Here is a 24,880-nt window from a genome sequence, read left to right on the forward strand (position 1 = left end):
GCTGTTTTGAAGGCAAAGGGTGGTCACACAAAATATTGATTTGATGTAGATTGTTCTTCTATTCACTCACTTTGCATTCTTACTTTACAGCATTTTTTCACACCTGCCTAAAACGTTTGCACGGTACTGTATATATTTTTTTTAATGTAAATCAGGTAATATGAAAAGAGGCAGAGAATTAAAACAATGTAAGGCTTTGCAGAACCTTGGGGAAATACATTCCTCAGCTGCCATTCCTGAAAATGTAGATGAACTAGGGTTTGTATCTCCCTTAGTGTGCATTACCACATCCTTTGCACAGTCTTTAAGAGTAATGATGATGAATAAGGCTAGGTTTAAGGCACAAATTCATCTTCTAGCCAAACTGTCTCCTCTATTTTAAGGAATCTATTAATTATCTTTCTCCTTGCTTGGCTTCGACCAGCTGCTTGATTCATTCTCGCAGAAGTGTGTGGATGTTGCGTTGAACATCTCGACACACGTATAGCCCAAGATGCATTACTTAATGTGTACAGGATGCATGTGCTCATTCACTTTAGACCAATCAATATTGAGAGGATTAGTTAACCATACAGGAATTGTATTTCTAACGGAAAGGTGGAAGTGAATAAATGTGTTTTACAATAAAATGAGTGCATAACAGGATAATTTTATCAAGATGCATTCCTGACAGCATGATTTGTTACCCATGAATGACAAATGAGGGCTACAGTATAGGTATTTATTTACAAAATCAACACAATAAAACATTAAATAAGGGAGCAAGATGTAATTCAATTATTTTAAACAAAACATGTATACTTATGGAGCAAGACTACTTAAAAATCTTTAAAAAAAAATAGGGGAAAAGAAATTGAGCCAACAAACAGAAATAATCTCAATCAGCACTAAAGCCCTTTAACTGTCTCTTGTTCTTGCTTGCTCTCTCACAGCCTTGTGTATCTAGACTCAGACCCCTACAGGGAAAAGTGAAAGTATTTTTTTTTAAAGTGGGCACATCATGGTGACATGCAATTCTCCGAATGTTTTGCACATGGAAAAATCACCCTGAAGGAGGGAGGAAAGTGCGGATTGGCTGTACAAAAGCTGCATTTGTATATAGTTGTCATTGTAAACCAAACCAGTGGCTGTCAGCAAGCCATGAGTAATCCGACTTATATCTTTTGACTTGCATTATGGATTTTCTTAATTCAAAACAAATATGTATATCTGTGATGCTGTTTCTCTGGACAGAAAAAAAAAATTATAATGAATCAGCTTTACAGGGTACAGAGTAGCTCTATATGGGCTATACCTCTATTTATATAAAGTGGATTTATTTTAATGATCAATTACTGACAGGAATACTGAACCATAAATAGTAAACAAATTGACACAAGCAGAAATAAGTTATAGACATTTCTTCACTTGCAACATGAATCATGTTCAAACTCTTAGTACTTCCCAGATTGAATAGATTTTCATTTTGCCTAACCTTGTACTCTGCCTTATTTCACAGTCATGTTTTATTTCATTAAATCAATTTTCCATTACCTTTTTTTATAGAAATGATTAAAAAAAAAAAAAAGCCAATGTATAAATGTGCTTATAGACTAGAGATTAAACTTCATCCAGTGGATAAATGTGCATGTAGATTAGATAAAACCTTTTTTTTTTTTTTTTTTTAATGTGCGATTTCTTCAGCATTACACCACAAAGGCTAGACCAAATTAAAACTTTCACCTACCTGCGAATCACCAAGTAGAAATCTGTATCCTATCATGGTATAATTTATATTTAAAAGCCACTGTATACCATTTATACAGACATGCTCAAATTTGTTGGTACCCCTCCACAAAAAACGAAGAATGTTTCCTGTTTCCTGTTCAATGGTGTTCTTTTCTTTGCAGATGGAAAAATGAAGCTTTCAAACATAGAGCTGATGTGACTTGCCAAAAAGCTCTAGTTTTGACTCATCTGTCCATAGGACATTCTCCCAGAAGGATTGTGGCTTGTCAATTTGCATTTTAGCAAATTCCAGTCTAGCTTTTTTATGTTTTTCTTTCAAAAGTGGAGTCCTCCTGGGTCTTCTTCCATGGAGGCCACATTCACTCAAAAAGCGATCAGAAACTGACGTACCTTCACCTTGTATCTCTTTGGCAGTTATCCTTGGTTCTTTTTCTGCCCTTCGCACTACCCTTCTGTTCAATCTGGGGTTGATTTTCCTCTTGCGGCCGCGCCCAGGGAGGTTGGCTGCAGTTCCATGGACCTTGAACTTCTTAATAATATTTGCAACTGTTGTCACAGGAGCATCAAGCTGCTTGGAGATGGTCTTGTAGCCTTTACCTTTACCATGCTTGTCTAGTATTTGCTTTCTGATCTCCTCAGACAACTCTCTCCTTTGCTTTCTCTGGTCCATGTTCAGTGTGGTGCACACAATGATACCAAATGGCACAGTGACTTTCCTCCATTTAAATAGGCTGAATGACTGATTACAAGATTGGAGACGTGTGATACTAATTAAAGAAACTAATTAGTTTGGAATATCACTATAATCCAATTATTTATTATCTTTTCTAAGGGCTACCAACAAATGTGGCCATTGCCATTTTAGAATATCTTTGTAGAATGAGCAATAATTAATCTCTTCACAGCTTCTTTGCTTTATTCCATGACATACCAAAGGCATGCAAGTATACATGATGCAATAGCTTTTCATTTCATCACTTTTCAGGAGGAATTAAGCATTATTTCAATGAGGGTACCAACAAATTTGAGCATGTCTGTATACATTGCGGGGTCAAGTTTTGATTTGGTCTAGCCCTTAGACACACTACATACACTGTAGCTAATAGTAGTTTTAGTGGATGTAGGGCAGATCAATGTTTGATCTGTCACTAAGAATACAAATCTAAACTAAAAACTAGTGCATTAGACATGTGGATTGTGGAAATTATAGTATAATGTGTGGTTTTCTAACATAGTACAAGAGAATTGATCAAAATGGGTGCCTGCCACCTTTGTTTTTTTTCTTATATGCTTTGCCTTGTGATTGAAAACTGTTAACAATGTCAAGGAACAGCACCTGGGTGTAGGGTTGTGGCCATAAGGTAACATCAGTGTGTTTTACAACTTAGAGATCATCACAATATTCTGAACGGACACGAAAGTTTACTTTTAATTGAACTTACGTTGTGAAAAGGACAATTCAGAAATTGATTAAAAGGTGACAGAAAACATAGGCGTTTAATTGAACTGAAACTATTTCTGTTCGTAAAATGTAAAATTGCTTGTGGGGTACAGTCAGGCATCTCAGACATCAGGAATAACAAAACATTGAGGCCAGTAACAAGATGCAGGTACAAACATTGCATCTGTATTATTAACAACATTAACAGGCTGTACACAGCTAGGATCCCAAGCTCCACTTTCCTAACATACAAGTAAAAGAGAAATACAAGCTCATCTCCCCACACACACTCCCCCAGAGAGTCGGTCTTGTCACCCTCCGGTCTTCTCAACAAACTACTAATGCTGCAACACCAGCTAGATAAGACTCTGTGATGTCATAGTTCTGTGTCCGTATTCTGTGCACGTCTTAAAGGCACAACAACCCTAAAAAAAGATTGTTAGAAAAACTGACACTGGGTGAATGTCTTTATGAACTTGCATCAATAGCCCTATTATTTTGGTTTGTATGTTTTTGTTCATTTTTTACTGGCAAAAACAATACTGTATAATTCAACCCATTGACATTTTTATCCTGAATACAATTATACTGGTATACCACTACATATGATATATCGCCTAGCCATGCTTGGCTGGTCAGATTGACCACAGACAGACTGATCAGGTGTGCAGTACAGCCCCATAACCAAGATGAGGACCTGGCCAGGAGTTGTATGGTGTGTAGAAAGGGAGATTAATTATACCAGACAAGGAGAGAGGAAGAAAGAAAAGTACAGTTCTGTAAGGTCACAGGTGAGACTGATAATTTATTCAGCAGAGATGATGCTTAAGGTAAACTTCCCTTGGTGTCCCTGGCTTGAATCATCAGAATGTTCTTCAGGGAGCTGGAACGCAGACATGGTCCCTGTAGATAAAGAGGAAACGGCAGCATTATTATTTGGCTTTAATCTGTTGCCCTTCAGACATATGGCACTTTGTGGTGCCTCTGGGACTCCAGACTGGAGTTAGCTACTTTAACACAGGAGCGAGAGAGAGTGAGAGAGTGAGTTTGTTCCCAATGCAGGTAAATTATTATATCTGATTGCTTCCAGAACAGAAAATATTTACCATTGTACACTACACTACTCGGAATAAATACTTTATGTAAAACAAAATTACACCCAAACATTGCCCATGATATGTATTTAAGTTTGAAGTGGCAATCAGCCTTTGAATGTCATAAATGTGGGTGTCTATATCTATCTGACAGTAGAACATTTTTCATAATATGGTTATTTAAAAATAAACATAACAAAAAACAACAACAACAAAGAAATTGTTTTAGCACACAATCAGCATTAGATATTTCCCCCATAGTGGATCCATCTTTAATGGCTTACCAAATTACTAAGTTTGACATTCATGCTGGAAAGAAATGCAAGGTAAAATGAATTCATGTTGTGAAGATATCAGGTATGATGAAGACCAGCAAAGAATATCTGTTGTTTGGAGTTTTATACCTTGTCAGTTTACTCTGATTATGCCTGGGTTCTCAATAGCAGCTAAAGTCCCAGTGCTTTCTATTATGTTAGAATTCAGCTAATATCTTATTACATTGCTCAAGTAAATGTTGGCTGAATAGGGTGCATTTCATATCAGAGATCAGTTGAGCTGATAGCATGAGCAGTAAGGACAGATGGATAAGAAAAAGGCTATCTATTTTTTAATTGTTACAATGTTTATTAATTGTCTCATTCCATGTCCTTGTATGCTTCTCTGATTGTTAAACGGGTAAAGAGAGTTTAGACTAATGTTTTAGAACATGTTCTCAAGTGATACTATCAGTACTGCAGTGTATGTCAGATAAAATCTGGATGGCACACTTTGAGTGTCACTGTTGGTTTATAACTATTCACCCAGTTATGTCATGGTTGTTAAAACACATAAGGAATGTGTCTTTTATTCTAACTATTGTTTGGCTTAACTTCACAAGATCTTTCTGACTTCTAAAGAATTTAGTTTGTGCTGATGCATTGTGGACATGTAGTAATATCTCGTGGTGAACACCATGTGATACAGTCAGTAGATGCTATCTGAAAAACTGAAGACCACAGCTACTGTGCCTTGTACACTTGTGAACCCTTCACAAATAATTGCAGCTGAAGTGTGTCCTGCGGCCCAGAGCTGACAATGGTGAATGTTAGGAATTATGGAAAAGGAAGAGCTTTGTTTACAAAAAATGGAGGAAGGAGGCAATATTTAATTATAAATGACATTTTTGTTGTTGTTGTTTTTCTTTTTTCCTCATGTTTGGTGAAATGCAATGAGACTTGATTGCCAGCAGTATTTATTTTCTTGAATATTATGGAGAATGAGGAAACCCAATTTGTACTTGTATTGCATTTGTGGTTTTGCTGTTGCAGAATTAAATACTTTTTTTTTTTCAGTATGACATAGGAAGTATTTTTGTAACATTACAAATAACCTTTCTCTTCATACTTATGTGCAAGAATACACTTCAGTTGTTTTCCCTTTAAGCACTGTAACATAGATACACATACGTGTTTACTGTTTAGTCATTTGGAGGTACAATATTGCAGACTCAACTATAGTGCTTTACTGACAAACTAAAATTGATACAGAATACAGTGCAATAGTTACAATATTGTGTATGGTGTTGTGCTCAGAAAAAATACAGATAATACAGGAGCATTTTATACAATAATGTAATATATTTACAGGAATAATTCCTAAATAATAGTAGGGAACAACAGAGGGCAGCATATTAGTGCAAATGTGAAATGCATTTAAGTAATTGTGCCATATTGTCTAGGAGGGGGGTATTACAGGTACAGTGTGAACAGGTGTGGAAATAGCAGACATCAGATGGTGGTCAGGGACTGTGGTGGTCCGTTCCTCAGTGAGGAGGCCATTCCACTACCTAGAGCATCGAGGCCAGAGTTGTAGTTGGCAATTGTTTGCTTTTTAAAACAATTTGTTTTGTTAACGTAACTGTAATTTGCTAAGGCTTTTTCTTTTAAGATGCTACTGGTTCAGCTGTTTACTGTTTATCCTTTGTCATGTTTTATAGGAAAATATTTTATTTAAATTCCTATAAGTAAATAAATAAATTTGTCTCTAATCGACAACAATTTACATTTAGTTTTCCAACTGTCATGATCAAGAGTACATAAAAAACAAATTCCATTATAAAGAGATTTCCCGTCTCTTCAAATATCTTTTAAGAAAGCATTTGATGTTCTTTGACAATAAATTATTTATTCAAACTAAAGCAACATAAAGTGGCTGCAAGTTTTCTGATAGGGTTTAGACAGTTTGTCCAAAGTATGTACAGTGAGGGATTTTGTACGTTTGCCCACTGACAAAGACATGATCAGTCTATAATTTTAATGGTAGGTGTATTTTAACACTGAGAGACAGAATAACAACAAAAAAATCCAGAAAAACGCATTTCAAAAAAGTTATAAAATTGATTTTCATGTTAACGAGGGAAATAAGTATTTGATCCCCTATCAATCAGCAAGATTTCTGGCTCCCAGGTGTCTTTTATACAGGTAACGAGCTCTCTTAAAGGGAGTGCTCCTAATCTCAGCTCGTTACCTGTATAAAAGACACCTGTCCACAGAAGCAATCAATCAATCAGATTCCAAACTCTCCACCATGGCCAAGACCAAAGAGCTGTCCAAGGATGTCAGGGACAAGATTGTAGACCTACACAAGGCTGGAATGGGCTACAAGACCATCGCCAAGCAGCTTGGTGAGAAGGTGACAACAGTTGGTGCGATTATTCGCAAATGGAAGAAACCCAAAATAACTGTCAGTCTCCCTCGGTCTGGGGCTCCATGCAAGATCTCACCTCGTGGAGTTTCAATGCTTCGACTTAGTACTTGGTGGCAAAACCCTTGTTGGCAATCACAGAGGTCAGACGTTTCTTGTAGTTGGCCACCAGGTTTGCACACATCTCAGGAGGGATTTTGTCCCACTCCTCTTTGCAGATCCTCTCCAAGTCATTAAGGTTTTGAGGCTGACGTTTGGCAACTCGAACCTTCAGCTCCCTCCACAGATTTTCTATGGGATTAAGGTCTGGAGACTGGCTAGGCCACTCCAGGACCTTAATGTGCTTCTTCTTGAGCCACTCCTTTGTTGCCTTGGCTGTGTGTTTTGGGTCATTGTCATGCTGGAATACCCATCCTCGACCCATTTTCAATGTACCGGGCTGAGGGAAGGAGGTTCTCACCCAATATTTGACGGTACATGGCCCCGTCCATCGTCCCTTTGATGCGGTGCAGTTGTCCTGTCCCCTTAGCAGAAAAACACCCCCAAAGCATAATGTTTCCACCTCCATGTTTGACGGTGGGGATGGTGTTCTTGGGGTCATTCCTCCTCCTCCAAACATGGCGAGTTGAGTTGATGCCAAAGAGCTCGATTTTGGTCTCATCTGACCACAACACTTTCACCCAGTTCTCCTCTGAATCATTCAGATGTTCATTGGCAAACTTCAGACAGGCCTGTACATGTGCTTTCTTGAGCAGGGGGACCTTGCGGGCGCTGCAGGATTTCAGTCCTTCACGGCGTACTGTGTTACCAATTGTTTTCTTGGTGACTATGGTCCCAGCTGCCTTGAGATCATTAACAAGATCTTCCCGTGTAGTTCTGGGCTGATTCCTCACCGTTCTCATGATCATTGAAACTCCACGAGGTGAGATCTTGCATGGAGCTCCAGACCGAGGGAGACTGACAGTTATTTTGTGTTTCTTCCATTTGCGAATAATCGCACCAACTGTTGTCACCTTCTCACCAAGCTGCTTGGCGATGGTCTTGTAGCCCATTCCAGCCTTGTGTAGGTCTACAATCTTGTCCCTGACATCCTTGGACAGCTCTTTGGTCTTGGCCATGGTGGAGAGTTTGGAATCTGATTGATTGATTGCTTCTGTGGACAGGTGTCTTTTATACAGGTAACGAGCTCAGATTAGGAGCTCTCCCTTTAAGAGAGTGCTCCTAATCTCAGCTCGTTACCTGTAAAAAAGACACCTGGGAGCCAGAAATCTTGCTGATTGATAGGGGATCAAATACTTATTTCCCTCATTAACATGCAAATCAATTTATATCTTTTTTGAAATGTGTTTTTCTGGATTTTTGTGTTGTTATTCTGTCTCTCACTGTTAAAATACACCTACCATTAAAATTATAGACTGATCATTTCTTTGTCAGTGGGCAAACGTACAAAATCAGCTGGGGATCAAATACTTTTTTCCCTCACTGTATTTTATTATCTAAGCTCTACTTTTTTGCTGTTCCTTCAACATTGTGAAATACTTGTTTTGTTTTTTTTAAGACGTTTTGTTTCCTGTTTGACATAGGATGTCGAAACTGGCCTAATGACAAGTTTAACACTTTGCAAATATAAGCCTTTGCAGGAACAGAGCTTAGTGTGGTATATAGCCTCTGTCTATCTGTAATATTTAGTTTTTCTTTCTTCATGTTATCTGAGGATGTGCATCAACCACATTGCTTGCAGTTTATTGGTCTTGAGTTAACATAATTTTGTAACCTAACTGTCATTAGAGGGAAACCTACAATGGTAACCAAATCATTGTGTTTATGCTTATGTGTTATAGTGTACAACACAAGTAGGATGTATACCAGTTTTCCAGATTGATTTATATCATACAAGTAACTTTTTTTTTTTAAAGTTAAAACTTAACAAATAATGTCTGATGTCAAACTGTCATGTACAGTACTGAGCAAAAGTTTTAGGCAGGTGTAAAACTGGTGTGAATGCTGTAAAGTAAGAATGCTTTCAAAATTAGACATGTTAATAGGTTATATTTATCAATTAACTAAATGCAAAGTGAGTGAACAGAAGAAAAACATACCTCAAATCAATAGTTGGTGTGACCACCCTTTGCCTTCAAAACAACATCAATTCTTCTAGGTACACTTGCACACAGTTTTTGAAGGAACTCGGCAGGTAGGTTGGCCCAAACATCTTGGAGAACTAACCACAGTTCTTCTGTGGATTTAGGCAGCCTCAGTTGCTTCTCTCTCTTCATGTAATCCCAGACAGACTCGATGATGTTGAGATCAGGGCTCTGTGGGGGCCATACCATCACTTCCAGGACTCTTTGTTACTCTTTACACTGAAGATAGTTCTTAATGACTGTCGCTGTATGTTTGGAGTCGTTGTCATGCTGCAGAATAAATTTGGGGCCAATCAGATGCCTCCCTGATGGTATTGCATGATGGATAAGTATCTGCCTGTACTTTTGCAGAAATGCAGCCCCAAACTTGCAAGGAACCTCCACCATGCTTCACTGTTGCCTGCAGACACTCATTCTGCTCTCCAGCCCTTCGTCAAACAAACTGCCTTCTGCTACAGCCAAATAATACATATTTTGACTCATCAGTCCAGAGCACTTGCTGCCGTTTTTCTGCACCCCAGTTTCTGTGTTTTCGTGCATAGTTGAGTCGCTTGGCCTGGTTGCCATGTCGGAGGTATGGCTTTTTGGCTGCAAGTCTTCCGTGAAGGCCACTTCTGATCAGACTTCTCCGGACAGTAGATGGGTGTACCAGTGTAATATAATCTATGTCTATGATACATGTCTATTTTTGAAAGCATTCTTACTTTACAGCATTTTTTCACACGTGCCTAAAACTTTTGCACAATACTGTACGCTCTTTCAGTGTTTCAGGATGCGTCATGTCATAACTTTCTGCAAAGCGGAAAAACTACAAAAGGACCAGACTTGTCTTCCCTGTGGCACTTTGAGTCATTATTATCAAGTTAACCGAGTGTTAGCATTTGACAGTCTTACTCCATGATTGTAATTATAATTTCCACAGTCAACATGAAGTGATGCTGTGTCCATGGCTGTGGGAGAAACAGTGAGAAAGCTATCTTCTCTGTTTTCCCCCCACAGCTGTGGACACAGCAACACATCCATGTTGTCTATGGAAACTATAATTTCTATCAAGGAGCAAGACCTTGAAAGTCTAGCACCCATGTTAACTCGATAATAATGACTACAGTTGCCACAGAGAAGGCAAAACTGATCCTTTTGTGTTTTTTCCGCGATCCAAGAAGTTATGACACGACACATCCTGAAACAGTGAAAGAGCATAGATGCCAGAGTTTGACATTGTCCATTATTTGGTAACATTTTTTTTGTTGCTAATATGCTAGATTTGAACTTGAAGACTAGTAGACATCTTACTTATCCTCTTTAGCAACACATAAACACACAAAACTGATTTTAGCAATCGTGTGTTATGTTTTAAGTTGATTCAAAGATACCATAGACTCTTTTAATTGGTTGCAAGCTGCACTGCAATACACACCAAAACTTGCCCGAAAGCTGACATCTTATTGAAACACACATTTTATGAGCTTTACTAAAAATAAAGAAATAAGAGCTGTGTTTTTATCAGCAGCTGTTGTGTTCTTTAGACTAGGTTGGAATGACTGCACAGCATCATTTGGTGTTGAAATGGCTTTTTCCCTTTATTTTTTAAACATTCAACAGTTTGAAGTAGAGATTGAGCTTAAAGGCTCCTCTAAATTACCTTGAATCCTGATTTATTATGGGACTGAATTGTCTCTCTCCTTATTTTCAGACTTCCAGCATTGATTGCTTTGTATCTGTAGGGGCTGCTGCAAAAATCCTCCATCTTATTTATCAGACAAAGAGTCTGGACTTCATTTCAGAAGCATGAGTAACAAAAGAGTACCAGGGAAGGAAAAAAAATAGATTATGAATTATGAATACAACTTAATGTGGTCATGGAACTGAAGCCTACATACTTACAGTACAGTTCTGCTTGTGTGTGCATGTTTATTATAACACAGGTGTGGAATCAAATCTCTCGACTTATGCTTTTTTTTTTTTTACATTTTGTATAGATTTTCTGTCCCTTTTCAGTTGTAGATCTGTTTTTATGCCAAATAAGTTGCATACAGAAGGTACACATTGCTTTATATGTGTCTGTAGTTTCATTAATAGTGTAATATTATGTTTTCCTAATATCTTGCCTGCTTATCATATTATGATAGCCGTCATCCTTGAAGCTGTTTCCACTGCCCCTTCTTACTCCTGTGCCGTGTGATTTATGTCATAGTGCTCCTTTTTTCATTGCACTGCAAGCTCTAATTTTCAATTGACAGCCATGGTGGGGGCTGTGTCACTGACACGTTTGTTGAGATTGTAGTTTGTCTGTCCTGCTGGTGGAGCAGGTGTAACAGTTGTGCTATCCGTGGTCCTGAAAGCACTGAACCACACTCGTTCAGTTCACCACCTGCCATGGATTCAGAGGCCTGTTCTTTGAGCTGTTCTGTAATGCATCTTTTGATTGCATGCCAAAATGTAAAGTTAAGTGGATCTTCAGCACAGTGCAGTACAGTGTGCAGTTGATGTACAGCTCTATAAGTGGGTTACCTGGTGAAAACAAAAACTTGTGCTCATTCTATTGATTTTTTTAACAGGTTCGTCATGTAATGCACAACTGTTATCTCATTTAATGTTACATTGAAAACAAACATGTTCCTGGCAACTTCTACTTTTCTTTTCAGACTAATAAATTGTCCACTGTTCAGTAAACTATGAGCAATGTCCTGTTGAGTATTATAGAAATCTTCATTAACAGCGACCCCTTGGAGGGTAGCTGCTCGGGCATTCACTGAATATGACCTGTTCATGAATGCTTAAATAAACATTTCTCCCCGAGCACTATTTATTTTGAAATGCTAATATATGGCCAAATAAATAACACAATCCAAAAAAACAACACAATAATAGTTTCCTCTTTGGCTTTGGCTTAAATGTTTATAGTATCTTAGTCCTCAGATAGCTTACGATGTGTTTAGCACTTGTTCAGATATAAAAATAAGATGTATAGGGCTGGCTACTTTCCAGCAAGGTTATGGGAGAGATATTTCTGATATGTTGGACAGGCAGTATAAGTCAGTAAAGAGTGAGATGTCTTCTATTCATTTAACGTTAGAAAAAGGCCTAAGCTGCCTTTATCGCTGAGAATCCACATCCTGCTTTTGATGCTAGCAGTGCCCTTTAATTTTAGAGAAGCCTTACAAATGCCTTTGCCTTGCATACTCTGCATTGACATTTTAGGATCATTTGACTGCTAAAAATGTAATACTTTTAAATAAGTGTTTTTTTTTTTGTAGATTTTTTTAATTTGTGTAGTCCATGGAATTTATATAGTTCTTCTCCTGGGTCATGTTCTTATTTCAGTGCCTGACTTTGAGCCTGGGCCGTCAGTCTCGGTGATTGATACATGTCTCACTGCAGGCGGTATCTGACCCTTCCTCAGAGGTCTTTGTTTCCAGGCACCTCCTTACTTGTCTCCTCGTAGAATGCTGACTTTATGCGCTGGACCTCGGGCATTTGTTGACCGTGTCCTTGTCATCCAGCTGCCCTCCCTACAGTGAGTCTGGAAAAGTCATTTTGTCAGTGCACTGAGCTTGCGTCACTTCAAGGGGAAGAAACTTTCAAGCTCTTTCTGACGGTCAGACCCACATTGAGTAAACATTGGACTCAGGATTATAATATTTTTTAACAGTCTCCAGAAAAAACATATTTGTATCTTGCTCATTCATTATTTAGCAATGTTCTTGTTTTGCAGCACAAATCTATCTATCTATCTAGAAATATATATATATATATATATAATATGTATTATAGGTTTTATCACAAAGCTTCTTAAATCCCCCCATGGGTCTACGTCCAGCACTCCAAAATTCCTTTTAGAGTGTGTGTGTGTACAGTGAGGGGAAAAAAGTATTTGATCTCCTGCTGATTTTGTACGTTTGCCCACTGACAAAGAAATGATCGGTCTATAATTTTAATGGTAGGTGTATTTTTGAGGTTTCGAGGCTGACGTTTGGCAACTCGAACCTTCAGCTCCCTCCACAGATTTTCTATGGGATTAAGGTCTGGAGACTGGCTAGGCCACTCCAGGACCTTAATGTGCTTCTTCTTGAGCCACTCCTTTGTTGCCTTGGCTGTGTGTTTTGGGTCATTGTCATGCTGGAATACCCATCCACGACCCATTTTCAATGCCCTGGCTGAAGGAAGGAGGTTCTCACCCAAGATTTGATGGTACATGGCCCCGTCCATTGTCCCTTTGATGCGGTGCAATTGTCCTGTCCCCTTAGCAGAAAAACACCCCCAAAGCATAATGTTTCCACCTCCATGTTTGATGGTGGGGATGGTGTTCTTGGGGTCATTCCTCCTCCTCCAAACACGGTGAGTTGAGTTGATGCCAAAGAGCTCGATTTTGGTCTCATCTGACCACAACACTTTCACCCAGTTCTCCTCTGAATCATTCAGATGTTCATTGGCAAACTTCAGACGGGCCTGTACATGTGCTTTCTTGAGCAGGGGGACTTGCGGGCACTGCAGGATTTCAGTCCTTCATGGCATAGTGTGTTACCAATTGTTTTCTTGGTAACTATGGTCCCAGCTGCCTTGAGATCATTAACAAGATCTTCCCGTGTAGTTCTGGGCTGATTCCTCACCGTTCTCATGATCATTGAAACTCCACGAGGTGAGATCTTGCATGGAGCCCCAGACCGAGGGAGACTGACAGTTATTTTGTGTTTCTTCCATTTGCGAATAATCGCACCAACTGTTGTCACCTTCTCACCAAGCTGCTTGGTGATGGTCTTGTAGCCCATTCCAGCCTTGTGTAGGTCTACAATCTTGTCCCTGACATCCTTGGACAGCTCTTTGGTCTTGGCCATGGTGGAGAGTTTGGAATCTGATTGATTGATTGCTTCTGTGGACAGGTGTCTTTTATACAGGTAACGAGCTGAGATTAGGAGCACTCCCTTTAAGAGAGTGCTCCTAATCTCAGCTCATTACCTGTATAAAAGACACCTGGGAGCCAGAAATCTTGCTGATTGATAGGGGATCAAATACTTATTTCTCTCATTAACATGCAAATCAATTTATAACTTTTTTGAAATGCGTTTTTCTGGATTTTGTTGTTGTTATTCTGTCTCTCACTGTTAAAATACACCTACCATTAAAATGATAGACTGATCATTTCTTTGTCAGTGGGCAAACGTACAAAATCAGCTGGGGATCAAATACTTTTTTCCATCACTGTTTTTTATTATCTAAGCTCTACTTTTTTACTGTTTTTTACTTTTTTTTTTTTTTAAGACGTTTTGTTTCCTGTTTGACATAGGATGTCGAAACTGGCCTAATGACAAGTTTAACACTTTGCACTTTTCCCTCACTGTATGTGTGTGTATATATACAGGGCACTGCGGGCAGCCAGGCGGGGCGGGGGGTGACCATGGTGACAATGGTTCTGGGCTCTTTAAATAGGTGGGGTCTAGGAAGCACGCATGTAAACAGGCAGGTATGGTGAAAGGAGAGTGAATTTATTTTTTACGGTGCTTTTGATTCAAAGAACAGACCCACAATGTAAACAAAACCCTTTCTTCTCTCAAATTGAACTAAACATTGTACAGGTACCTCTCTACACAAACACAGATAAATGGACAGACAATCACATGTGGCGAGCAATCCAAATCTAACTCGTCAATCGCTCACCTTTTTTCTTCACTCCACACTCCAGTCACTGCTCCCTGACTCTCCACACCAGGAAGGAGACCACCTGCTTTATTGAGCCAGAGATGAATTCACGTGGGTGCTGCCAATCAGGCGCTTCCCTGCTTATTCCCCCATCCCCCCAGGATCTAGGGAGGGAAAGTGTGTCCCAGGCAGTCCAGCACGGCATCATTATATACATACTTATAAATGCTAGTTTTTGTTTTAAGTGACTGTGCATTGCATTTTGAATCACTTTCTTTATTTATTTATTTATTTATTTATTTATTTATTTATTTATTTTAGTTTCACTGCACCATTTTTATTTAGTATTTTTGGTATCTTCTGTACTATAAATTGGATACTAATCGATTTGGAATCTTTGGGTTGAACAAAACTTAAATATCAGTTCCAATGTAAAAGCAAAAAATGTATATTAAAATACAATGGAATGGTTAGGGTAAACAGAACCACTAGACAATGGATTGTCCTACATGTATTAAGAATATTCACTTGGCATTGGTAATCTCAGCCCTTCACTGATATGTTTAGTATATAATACTAATGATGGCACCGACACCAAGACAGTCCATTTGCTCTGCAACATCAATTTAAGCTCCATTATATCACAGCAGTGACACTGCATTTTACATTCTGCCTCCCCACTACCTGTCTCGCCATCCGAGGCTGCTGCTCCTGTTGCCATGGTAATGTGCTATCCAACATGGTTTGTTATCCGTAACAAGACATTAGACTTAAGGTTTGTTTTAAGCATAATGAATGCAATAAAAACTGAATGAAATGTGCCTGCTGCTTTACATGACAAAATGGAAATCGACAGGTACTTAATTAAATAAGGCTGCTGCCCATCAGAAACTCTTAAGCCATTTTGATATCCATGCTCCTCAATACGTTTTTGATGCATGCATTTGCAATTGATTCATACCAATCTGCAAAATTATACCTTAACAATCCTAAACAGAAACGTGTCAGTGGTTCAAAACCAAAATCAGTTCCTGTTAAAAGCTGGAAATAGTTGTGTACTGGGTAGATGTGCGTGTTACCACCCAGAATTGCAATCTTCTGCAAACATTGTAAAGCCATTATGCTTTTCCATGTTTCTTAAGACAAACAGAACAGGAAAAAACTCTTATTTCATGTAACATGCCACAATGCTTTTGCAGTGTGGTGTGAGAGATGCATGGAGATTAATGCGAACCTGCTTCCTTGTTACCTTGTCTGTTGTTGGTAATATAAGTTAGCAGAGTGATGGAAGGACAGTGGTGTGTGGAACAGGATACAATCCTCCCCCCATCCGCCTCTCTGACACATGAGCTGGAAAAGTCAGACTCTGTCTAAGGGCTTTAATGACCTCTGGCAGCAATGTACGCCAAACACTCTGTGTCCAGGCTTGATCTGCATTTGAGGTCCTCACAGGAGACTGCCTGCAGCAGATCCTGCTGTTAGTCTCAAGAGGGGGCAGAAGGGAGCTGTCTTGTGAAGGGATGGGTGAAGATGAGGACAGATGACCTCCAGGAGACGGAGGGAGACACACTCTTTCAAAACATTAAAGGAAACGCTCAAAATAAACAGTCGCTCCTTGAAAGCGTTAACTTCTCTTCTCCTAATTGTTGACTTCTAACATATCACGAGTGTTACGTAATGTACGCTTCCCTCCTTCACAGTAGTTACACAGTTCCTCGTGGAGTCAGACATGGTTCAGCCTCCTAATGAATAAAGTTCTGTTTTGGCTGAGGTCAGTGTTACAGTTCAGTGGATTTCATTTTTTACAGATCTATAAAGTTAGTCCATTTGACAGCCTAATTTTTTTTTTTTTTTTTTTATCCTTATTTTGTCTGTTTTTCTACATTTTCTCCTCTTTGGTTAAGCTGTGAGAAACAAAATATCATATTACCATCCTGTCAGAATAAATGTTTTTTTAAAGGATCTCAAAAGGAAGCATTGAAAACATGCTTATTCATTGAACTATGTGATCATGGTTTAATTATATAATGATTTCACAAAAATAAAGAGTGTTTGACTGTCTTTGGTTAAGGTCATCATCAGGATATTGGCATTTGTAAGCAAATAACACATTTTTTAAAGCGGTTTAATATCGACTAAGGCTGCTCCTTATTGAAATTAGGACATTTTTTCCTTTAATGTTTTGTTTTATTCAATTTTAACTTTCATAATGTAGCTTTACAATATTAGTTGAAGAGGAGGGGAAAGTGTTTTAGTGAAGGCAGTGTTTTTTTTTTACACTAATTTTCTATTCTGCAGTATTTGGTTTATGTTATATATTGTATTATTATTATTATTATTATTATTCACTACTTCAGATTAATTCTAGTATTTAACATCCATGTCCCTTGTGACAATCACATATATGGAATGATATGGAATGAAGGGGTTTTACTAGTCAACAGAGTTTTAGACCGATTCTTCATTTTACTTAGATATTCATGACATAAGTGCTATTCAAGGAACTTGTCAAAGGGTGAAGTAATTTTCCATTAAAGAGAGCTTGCTGCATCAAAACTTTTCACCTTATTGAAGTAGTCATGAAAGGTTCTCCAGTTTATGAAATATCTCATTCTTCATTTCTAAATTGTACCCTAGAATATCATTTAACATGAGATTTTTCATCTTAATGGACCTACCTAAAACATTTTACATATACTTCAAAAATAAACGGAGCTAGAAGATGGTGATAAGTAAGGTGAATATACAGTATATCTATATACGTGATAATTTAGTCAGAGGAATTAACTAACACTGACTGGGCCAACAGTGTGCCATCATATTCACCCTGGCACTCGCAGGCCTGTGTCTTTAAAGAGAACTTCAAGGCCCTGGTTCTGTATTTCAGGGCTTTGTGGCAGATTTAAATGCAGCCCTTTTCTCATTTCGTCTGTAAGGCCTGAAGAGCTGGTGGACTGTGACTTATCCTTGTGAACACTACTTATGTAACATTGCTGTCCTTGCTCTGCTCCCTAATCTTCTGTTACATTAAAGACATTGCTGAGATGTATTTATTTATTTCTATTTTACCCCTCCCCTCACCCACCTCATTCTTTCTGTCTTATTTTTCAGATCTTCTAAGTCCCACCCAGGACCAGTCGTCCACATAAGTGATAATCCTATGGATGAAGGAAAGGTATCAACTATACAGCTTATTAATATTTTATGATTTTTAGAAAGATCTCTGTTTAAACAAAGGAAACATGATGAGTCGCCAAAGATTTAAAAAGCTGTTCGTATCAGTGATGCGAGATAACGGCTGTTTAAATTTAAAGGAGGTATTCCGGGGAAGTACTTTGAATTGGGTTGTACCAATACGTGGACCCAAAACAGCATGTTAACATTACATTTCAATTCATTATGGCAAAGGCCAGTTTGTCGAAGATGACAAAATAAATCAGGATGAAAGGAAAAATAATAATTTTTTTTGTATATGTAAGTATGGACTGAGACTAAAGGAGAGGGACCGTTTTTTCCCGTTAACTTCCTGTTTACCAAGACATCCGACAGGAAGCAAACCTATGTCACAGTGGGTTGGACTCATTTTGGGATGAAGAGCAGATGTGCTGCAGAAGCTGAAATCACAGCTTCTTTCAACAGTGGGCCACTTTGTACCTGTTGAAAATAGACAGCAGGTGCCATAGTCCATACCAGAGATGAGAATGGCCTCTTAATTTGTATAAAACATCAAATGTATCCTCTTGAAAGGAATTAAGAGGAGAACTTGTTGTACAAAGAATCATGTCAGGCCTACTTAGTGTTTTGTTAACCTTTTATGCAGGGTAGCTAGTGACTGCTGAGTGATCGAGGAACTCACAGACTGAACATAGGACAGATCTGGGGAGGGATGGAGGGCAAAAATCTGAGTTCGGTTTAAACACACTTTTGTTAAATGTGTAAAATGTGTTTTGAAAATGTGCACAGGTCATCTTTGTGTGTGTGTGCTGAAGCAGATACCTTTTTAATATAAAAAATATATGTATTTTTTATTCCAGCTTATCATTGGTTTTGAGTCTGGGACAGTGGTGTTATGGGACCTGAAATCAAAGAAAGCAGACTACCGCTACACTTACGATGAGGTAGGTGAAGCTTCTTTGTTTCCTACATGTTCTTTAATGGCTGTCCTTTTTCTTTAAAATACCACTAATAATCATCTTTACATGTGGGTGTATGAGCTAGTTTGATGTAAATAATTGTGTAAATGCAGTGGAGCTTGCTTTGGATGAGGCCACTTTTCTAATAGCTCTTGTTTCCTTTTGTGATGCAACTTCAAAGGCATCACAGTTTGTTTAGCATTGGAGTATAAGTAGTTCCCTTGAAGCCCTAATTTACTGGCAGTCTGTTGCTTAATGAATTCAACCTGGTCTCTTCCGGCTTGGAAATGTGTTGTTAATACAGCTGTAATTTTCCTTAGGCAATTCTGTTGTCCTTTGCAGTAGTATGTATTGCTTCTTCTGCATTTTCTGGTTCTCTTGTCAAGTTGTGTTTGGTCTATTGCATGATATTCCAGTCGTTTCTGCTGTATTTTCCATGTTTACAACCTAATACTGCTCCTAATAAAAGTCGTCTGAAGGCCAGAAGAGTGAGTTTTGTTGGGATGCATGTGGTTTCTCGGTGGACACTTAAGCGTGGAGTAACGCTGATTGCATTTTTGTGTAATCATCTTTACAGCGGTCATTTCAAGAGCTGTTAAGAGATGTCCAAAAAGCTAGTTAGCACTAGAAATATGTATTTTAAAATAACAAAAGCAAAGCCCAAACACCCCACCCTTACACATACAGCGGCTTAACAGAGTAAATATGAGATCTTGCACAAGCAGTACCTCTTCCAACTCTGAGCTGAATGTCAAACTGTCATTGTCCTGCTCCTGAGTTTAACAACCATTCTGAAATAATAACTGATGGGGGAAATTATAGTGATCCTTAGTGTTTATTAATATAGTTGTTTTCTACAGTGAATGTCTGCAAGATTGCTCTGCACCATTTTTAAAATATTATACAGATTACCTGATATTAAAATGCACCAATATTGTGTGTTGAATGTGTTCTTCCATAGTTTTCTGGTGTTACGTTTACCACAGGAGATTGTCCATTAACATTTTCTATTACATTATGCTCACTGTAGGCCTTTGTGTGCCATAATATTGAGCTCTGTGAATAAGCTTGACTTCTCTGTAGTGTAGCTGTGCTTTGAAAATCGTAATGGGGATTGTTTTGTGTAACGGACATGGCCATTGCCAAGGTTTAACGACACAAATGCACACATCTGTGGTGTGCTCTTAAAAAGCTGCCCTTGTTTGCCTATAACAACTTCATGAAAATTATTATAAACAAATATGTATAGAGAGTATATTTTGTTCAATAAAAAGGGTGACCTGTGAAAGTTTGCAATGCATATGGGTTATATACATGCGTATGCGTGTGCATGTGCTTGCGTGTGTTTGTGTATACGTGTATATCCTTCTTTTGATGCAACATTCTTTGGTCATTCATCTACTTTATGGAGTTGCGATGGAGATAGTATAAACTATTGATTACCCCTATATTTCGCAATTGTTAACTCAACTGCAATCTTTACAGTTTGATAAATAAATATAATTCATAAAAAATAGTGTATAATAGAGTATTTATGAAACTTAACACATCATGAAGCTGTCTCCAATTATTAATATATAAATTGAAGTTTGCTACCAGGCTTTGGAGTTTAGAATTGGCATGTTTGTGACCTTGTGCTTGTGTCTGATATGATACCATTTACAAAAGTGCCATTTGCAAAACAACTGCTTATTCAGACCCAAAGCGGTAGCACTCCCTGTGCTCCACACTCATAGCTCAGTGTCTTATATTAGGCTCACAAGAATTTGAATCTGCTTCATGCTACTGTATCTTTGTCCCGTAGAGGCTTTTGCTGTACAATGCATTCACATTCCTTGTGCGTCATTCACCAGGAGCTGTGAGCGGATAGAAATGGTGACTTGGACTTATTGAGCCATAGCACAACATGCAGACCAACACGTTACAGAAAAACATAATAAAATACAGCTTTTTTTGTCTTATTTGATTGTAAGGTTATATTTGTGGAAGAAATCTAATACATTGTTGCACTGCAGTTTGTGACCCCCCCCCACACACCTACAGTACAGCACATCAAAAGGAAATCTAATATATAAAGCTTTCATTTCCATCTGCCATTTATCATTGATTCGTTTCACGCAAGGGAGTTGTAATCCATACTGGGAATATGTGGTGAACGTGCGGCATTCTGATTTATACTGGACAACAGCACTCTCTTTATTGGTTTGATTTAGTGTCTTTGTTCCAGCAGTGATATATCTGAGGAGGAACAGGTAGGCTACCATTCCTGAAAAAAGGGAGATAAGATATTTAACCCTGTTTTTTTACTGGCTAATATCTGTGCTCTTATGCTGCTGTTCAAGTGTTTGAAAGGATATGCAGTGGTGTCCTTTATCCTGTGGAGCTCTCTGTCCACTCTTTGTGGAATTTCACTTGAACCAAACTGTTTGCGTTTGATACGTGTGTATATCTCTTGGCTATTTATTTGTTATTATTATTATTTTGGTCATAAAAATTGTCTTTAGACCAGGTGGCTTTTCTTTTTTCTTTTTACACTTGTTTTTATACCAATAACATAATTACATTTTGTCAAAAGTAGTGGAAATGATTGCTAAAATAAATAAAAGTTTAGTTAACTTAACCTTGAATACATTTAGTGAAAGCAGCCGCTGTCAGTCTTATCACACTCTTTTCCAGAAGGAATCGTTATTTCAAATGTGTTTCATGTCTTTGATATAAGGAGTGCCTAAAGAGAGCCATTGAATTTTTACTAGATTATGTGAAGGTCCTATTGCCATTTGAACATGTCCTTTCTACAGTGTAGAATCTATATGTTAAGGTATCTCATTATAGCTCAGCTGTTTATTATCTACAGCATAGATCTTGTGGTGTCTAACAGTATAAATACTCCTGATGATTCCCATTCCTGGCCATCCTTTGCCAGAAGTAGGACTTCAGTTATTAGATTTCACTTGACTTTTAAATTTGAATTAGTCTTAATGGAATGTTGTGTTTACTATAAAAATGTTACTCTTAGCTTCAAGGCTAACATTAAGGAGACTTAAGTCCACATTTACAATAGTTATAAGTTATACATTATAATATCACTATTCATTTACTTATATTTAAGTACAGGTTTATTTGGTTATCAACAAGATAACAAGTCAAATGCTCTGGAATTATATGTCAGATATTCTGGAAATAATGAGGCTGAGAATAGGTAGGTGTATGGGAAGTATATTTGTCTAATCTGTCTACTTTCATATAGAGAGTAATATTACTAATAAAAGTACAAGCAATCACTTCAAGAGTCTTGTAAATACTTAAAATATTAATTTGCTAATTGATTTAAAAACATTCTTGGTTTTGATAGTTACTGATGAAAATAAAACCAAAAAGCTGGTGGGTAAAAGTTTTAATTGAATCCAGCCTTAAGCCCTGAACAATGTTTAAACATTGCTATATTCAAATGGCATAGGTGTTCATTCCTTAGTACACTGTCATGAAATTCAATACTCAGAAGGGACTTTTTTTTTTTTTCCTGTGGGCATTTTTTGCAAATTGCCTATTTAAACGACGTCCTAGATTGCGAGCAGTTTGCTGGCACTTCACTCAGGGAGGAAAAGGTTCCTGAATCTTATTCTGTTCAATTAGGTTATTTTTTGAAAGCCTAAACTTCGGAAAATTCAGTGAATCCAATAAGCCAAATTTGTCACACATTTCGTGAAGAGAGAATGACCCGTAGCCTGTGTCTGATATGATACTGAACAACAAGTGGCTAAGTGGGTTGTAGAGAAAATTCAACTTGTACCTCTCAGGAGACCAGAAACACTGCTCTAATTTACGATAGACATTTGTTTCATGAATGTATATTCCCCTGTCCGAATATAGCTGCCGAACTTTTATATTTGCTGATACGATTAGTTTATGGGCACTACAACCTGTAAATCAAGATGATTGTGTGTCCATTCACCTGTCTGGTGACCCTCTTGGGCTTCATGGTTAACCTGCTCAGTCTAGGTTTCAATAGTCCACCAGCCCACACATCCTGCTTCTATGCAGCTCTGACTTTGCTTTTGCAAGTCTGCTATATCTGTTCTTCTTGGAATAAAAACCTGAAAATCAATTAAGTAATCCATAGATGTTATATTGTCTTTTTTATTTTTGTTTGTGTTGTGAAAGAAAACCATGAAGGTGGTTGCTTTACTTCAACTGGAATCTCCCTGCACTAGTTTCTGAAGCCCGGCTGGAGTTTGTAGCTGTAATGTTTAAAAAAGCTTTGAGTAAGCAGGGTCTATCTTTAGCAGACCGCATCATCTCTCCCCATTAGCTCCCACTTCAGATTTACAGGTAGCAACCACAAGAACTGTGGATCTTGGCAACAAGAACTTTTCATCTCCTAATTAAGCCCGGTGACTGGCTGACCAAACAACCAGTAGGGTCTGTTTCTCAGAAATCTTATGCAACAGTGGGGCCTACTCTGCTGTCCTTTTTGTTGGAGATGTTGATAGGGCCATTTCTCAAGGAGGAGTACAGTGAAAAGAGGATGATCCTATGTGAATGCTTAAAAGGGGAAATAAATTAATATCTCTTGTATCCATCAGTGCATTACAGCAGAGCCCCTCCACAGGATTGAACTGTGCTAGCAGAAAAGCATGTAATGCACTGCCTTCCCACAGAGCAGTGGGTGGGAGGCTTGTGGAGCCGTTATTTTTTCATGTTTGATTTTATGAGGGTTAGCTGTTGTTCCTTTTGTTACGAGCCTATATAAATAGCTTCACCTTTCAGGAGCTCGCTCACTAGGACCGAGGCAGGACGGAAGTGAATGAGAGGACATTACAGTATTCTCTCCATTAGTGGTTCTGCACGGAGTGGATGAAAACACCTATTAAGATATGAAATCTTATGTAACAATATAAAGCAATGAAGCTGGTCCTTCATTTTTGCTTAACACAGTGAGATAATTACCCTCACATTTGTCAGAAACATTAATGACAAAGATCACATTAATTTAAAGGGAAATGTTGCGCTTCGCTCCTTTCTTTTCAGTTTTTTGAAGGATTGATTTTCTTCAAACTACACATTTTGGTTCCTTTGTTCAAATACCCAATTTTATTAATCCTGTTTTTTCCAAGGTACTCCTAGGTGGATGTCATTAAATAAACTGCTTGTAGCAGAACCATTTTAATTAAAATGGAGGGAATTGTATTTTATATTATGACACTGCTATTATGAGGGCAAACTAGAGGACACCAGTTGCCGAATGTTTGGAAACTACAAAATTGATCCTGGCAATCTGTTAGTATGTATTAGTTTGATTTATTTTTTCTGTATGTCAATGCAGTACAGTGCAGAAACATTATTAAAAAACATTAAACCAATGCTAGATAAAATAGACAGGTGCATTGATGTATCCTTTATTTCTCTCTCTCTCTCTCTCTCTATATATATATATATATATATATATATATGTGTGTGTGTGTGTGTGCGTGTGTATATGTATGTATTGGCTGTTGGAAATCAGTATTTCCTTGCGGTCATTTTCCTTGCTTTTGCACCAAACACAAAATATTATAATAATGACTTAGTACCAAAGTACATCTGAAAACTAATTTAAAGAAAACCAAAAGTTAAGTTAAATGTTTTAAAAAGTTTTAAAAGTGTTTTTTAAAGAAAAACTTTTTTTTTTCTCCAGTCACTTAATATCCTGCTTTTGTAAGATTAAATGTGATCATAAAGGGGAAAGTGCCTGTGTGCCTTCATGGGGAAGGTTTTTAACCAATCTGTGTTGTCTGTATAAACAAGGATATGGGGGGGATTTCAACAAAATGGCCACATTTGTTATCGGAGACTATTTGTTTTTAAAGATGCTGTAGGCTTGAAGGACACAACTTGTCATCATATTCACAGGTCTGTAGTTTTACATTTCTTGTGACAGCTTGTTTCATTATGGGAACGCAGTACCATGTTATGTAAATACATCTGCTGACTCACCAATGATGCTAAACATACTTGATGGATCATTTTCTCTGACATGCACTT

The 24,880-nt window shown here is 37.9% G+C and overlaps 1 protein-coding gene across 14 annotated transcripts in view; it reads left to right on the forward strand.

The window, feature by feature from the left end:
• Nucleotides 1-24,880, forward strand: part of LOC136747737 (syntaxin-binding protein 5) — a 155,830-nt gene that overhangs the window by 69,042 nt on the left and 61,908 nt on the right. For all 14 annotated transcript variants that reach the window (XM_066700883.1, XM_066700889.1, XM_066700963.1 and 11 more), the window contains exons 6-7: nucleotides 17,838-17,901; nucleotides 18,761-18,844. In XM_066700883.1, coding sequence (XP_066556980.1) covers nucleotides 17,838-17,901; nucleotides 18,761-18,844 — 148 coding nt within the window. The remainder of the gene's footprint in view (nucleotides 1-17,837; nucleotides 17,902-18,760; nucleotides 18,845-24,880) is intronic.

The sequence above is a fragment of the Amia ocellicauda genome, chromosome 1, assembly GCF_036373705.1.
Source record: "Amia ocellicauda isolate fAmiCal2 chromosome 1, fAmiCal2.hap1, whole genome shotgun sequence".
Taxonomy (NCBI): Eukaryota; Metazoa; Chordata; class Actinopteri; order Amiiformes; family Amiidae; genus Amia; species Amia ocellicauda.